At 39.7% G+C, this 1,976-nt stretch overlaps 1 protein-coding gene across 1 annotated transcript; it reads right to left on the reverse strand.

The window, feature by feature from the left end:
• Positions 1–432: 432 nt before the first annotated feature.
• On the reverse strand, positions 433–1,697 carry LOC108450041 (uncharacterized). The gene has a single exon (XM_053020270.1). It carries the CDS (start codon positions 1,561–1,563, stop codon positions 433–435), a length of 1,131 nt encoding a protein of 376 aa, XP_052876230.1. The 5' UTR covers positions 1,564–1,697.
• Between the last annotated feature and the right edge of the window lie 279 nt (positions 1,698–1,976).

Raw genomic sequence — 1,976 nt, forward strand, 5'->3', positions numbered from 1 at the left:
ACTTGGCACAAATCAGAGGATCACTTTGAAGTTTTGTGTGATAATCAATCGCCATTCAGATTGCCAAGAACCCGCTTCAACATGACCGAACAAAGCATGTTGAAATTGATAGGCATTTTATTGCTGATCAAGTCAACAAAAAGACAGCCACTCTTTCTTACATTCCTTCGTAGGACAGATTGCGACATTCTTACCAAGGCTTTGCCAAAACTCGTGTTCAATAAATTCCTATTCAAGCCGGGATTATACAATGTATATTCTCCACTTGAGGGGAGTGTAGGAATATTCGTAAATATTTTAGGAATATTTTGTAGATATTTTTTATTAAAATCCCTTATTTTAAGGGATCATATCTCCTATTTAGTATCTTTCCTAACTTAGAGTTTCCTAAAGTAGTGTCATAGGTTGTATATAAAAACTCTGATTTATGTTCTATTTAGTATAAAAAAAAATACTCTGATTTCTACAAATAATGCCATCACCATTCTCATTGGATATTTCTGAAGAATCCAACTTACAAGCAAGTTCGAGTTGCCTCCTTTCATCTTCCGTCAATATCTCATCAAGCTCTTCGCTCTCTGCTTCATTTCCATTGGAAGCTGCAAGGAATTCATCATCTGTCATGGCCCCAGGCACCGTCCTAGATTTGATGCTTACAACAACATTGTGCATATCATACACCTTAGCCTTCCAGGCACCTACCATTTCTGTTTTCTCTTGTCGCCTCCATGTCAATTGTGGCAAAAGAACCGCCTGTGTTACATCTATCCCGGGCCTGAATATATTAGTCTGAGACATTGCAAGCACTTCTTGTCGAACCTCTTCTTCAGTTGCTTGAGAACCAGCACCGTCCAAAGCATTTATCACCTCTTTATCCTTATGCGTAATCATACAAAGTGAACCAGGAGGAACCTTCCCATCCTTAGAACCGTCACCAAGGAAAAGAATACTTTGATCTGACCGCTGAATTCGGAACCCATCAAATCCAGCCAAAGTCATATCAGCTCTCAAATTTGCTCCTCTCTTCCAAATTTTATATGTGTCTGATGGAGCAATTCTGGAAATGAAAGGAATCACAGAACTCTCAAAATGGAATGTGATTTCCATGTAAAAATCTCTCATCCTTCGCGTAGTTCCCACCAAGAGAGGCAACCTTCTACACCATTTTGCCCATGCCAATTGCTGGTAATGCCGAACAATAATCATAGAAATTGCTTCTTCCTTATTACAAATTGCTTCTTGGAGTGCACTCCATCCTTGTTCATTTTGCAAGCTCCAATCAGCACCAGCAACCATAAGCATTTCGGTTGCAGTTTCATCACCAAGCTTAATAGCCAAGTGAAGAGGTGTATCCCGGTTAGGAACATCCCGCCTATCAATCACGACAGCGATCGCATCGGCCTTCTCTTCCTCAGCCAATGAGGCTGCTTCTATCTGAATCTCAGTCGGGTTACTAACCCGTGGTAGAGTGGCGAGTATCCTCCTGAGCCCGGCGTAATCTCTCATTGCCACGGCCTTGTGCACAGCACTATGTGCATACTTTGAAACATCAATAGCCGCCATGCCTCAGGAGTTGAAAAATATGCTATCAACTGTTTTTTTTCCAATGAAAACCGATTTCGATCATTAAGCACTAGGTGATTCAACTGCTAACTCAAAATCCCCAATAATACAATACCAGCAGAAGCGGCCTATTCCTCCCTACACACCAACAACTTTTCATTAGAATGAATAGTACATTGCAAATGTTGGACAAAAACAAATCAAACCCGATTCAATATTATTCCATCCATATGAAAATACAGTATTTGACAATTATTGTAACAATCAAAACAGCAACAAGAAGGGAAAACAAAAAGAATTTTCTGTGATGGACCCAAAAAAAGAAAACCAGAAAATTTTATAGGAAGAAGGAAAAAAGAAAAACTCACCTGGTTCTTGCTTGCTTTCTTCTTTTCGTCCAAGCACTCAACATT

Source organism: Gossypium arboreum, chromosome 10 (assembly GCF_025698485.1).
Source record: "Gossypium arboreum isolate Shixiya-1 chromosome 10, ASM2569848v2, whole genome shotgun sequence".
Taxonomy (NCBI): Eukaryota; Viridiplantae; Streptophyta; class Magnoliopsida; order Malvales; family Malvaceae; genus Gossypium; species Gossypium arboreum.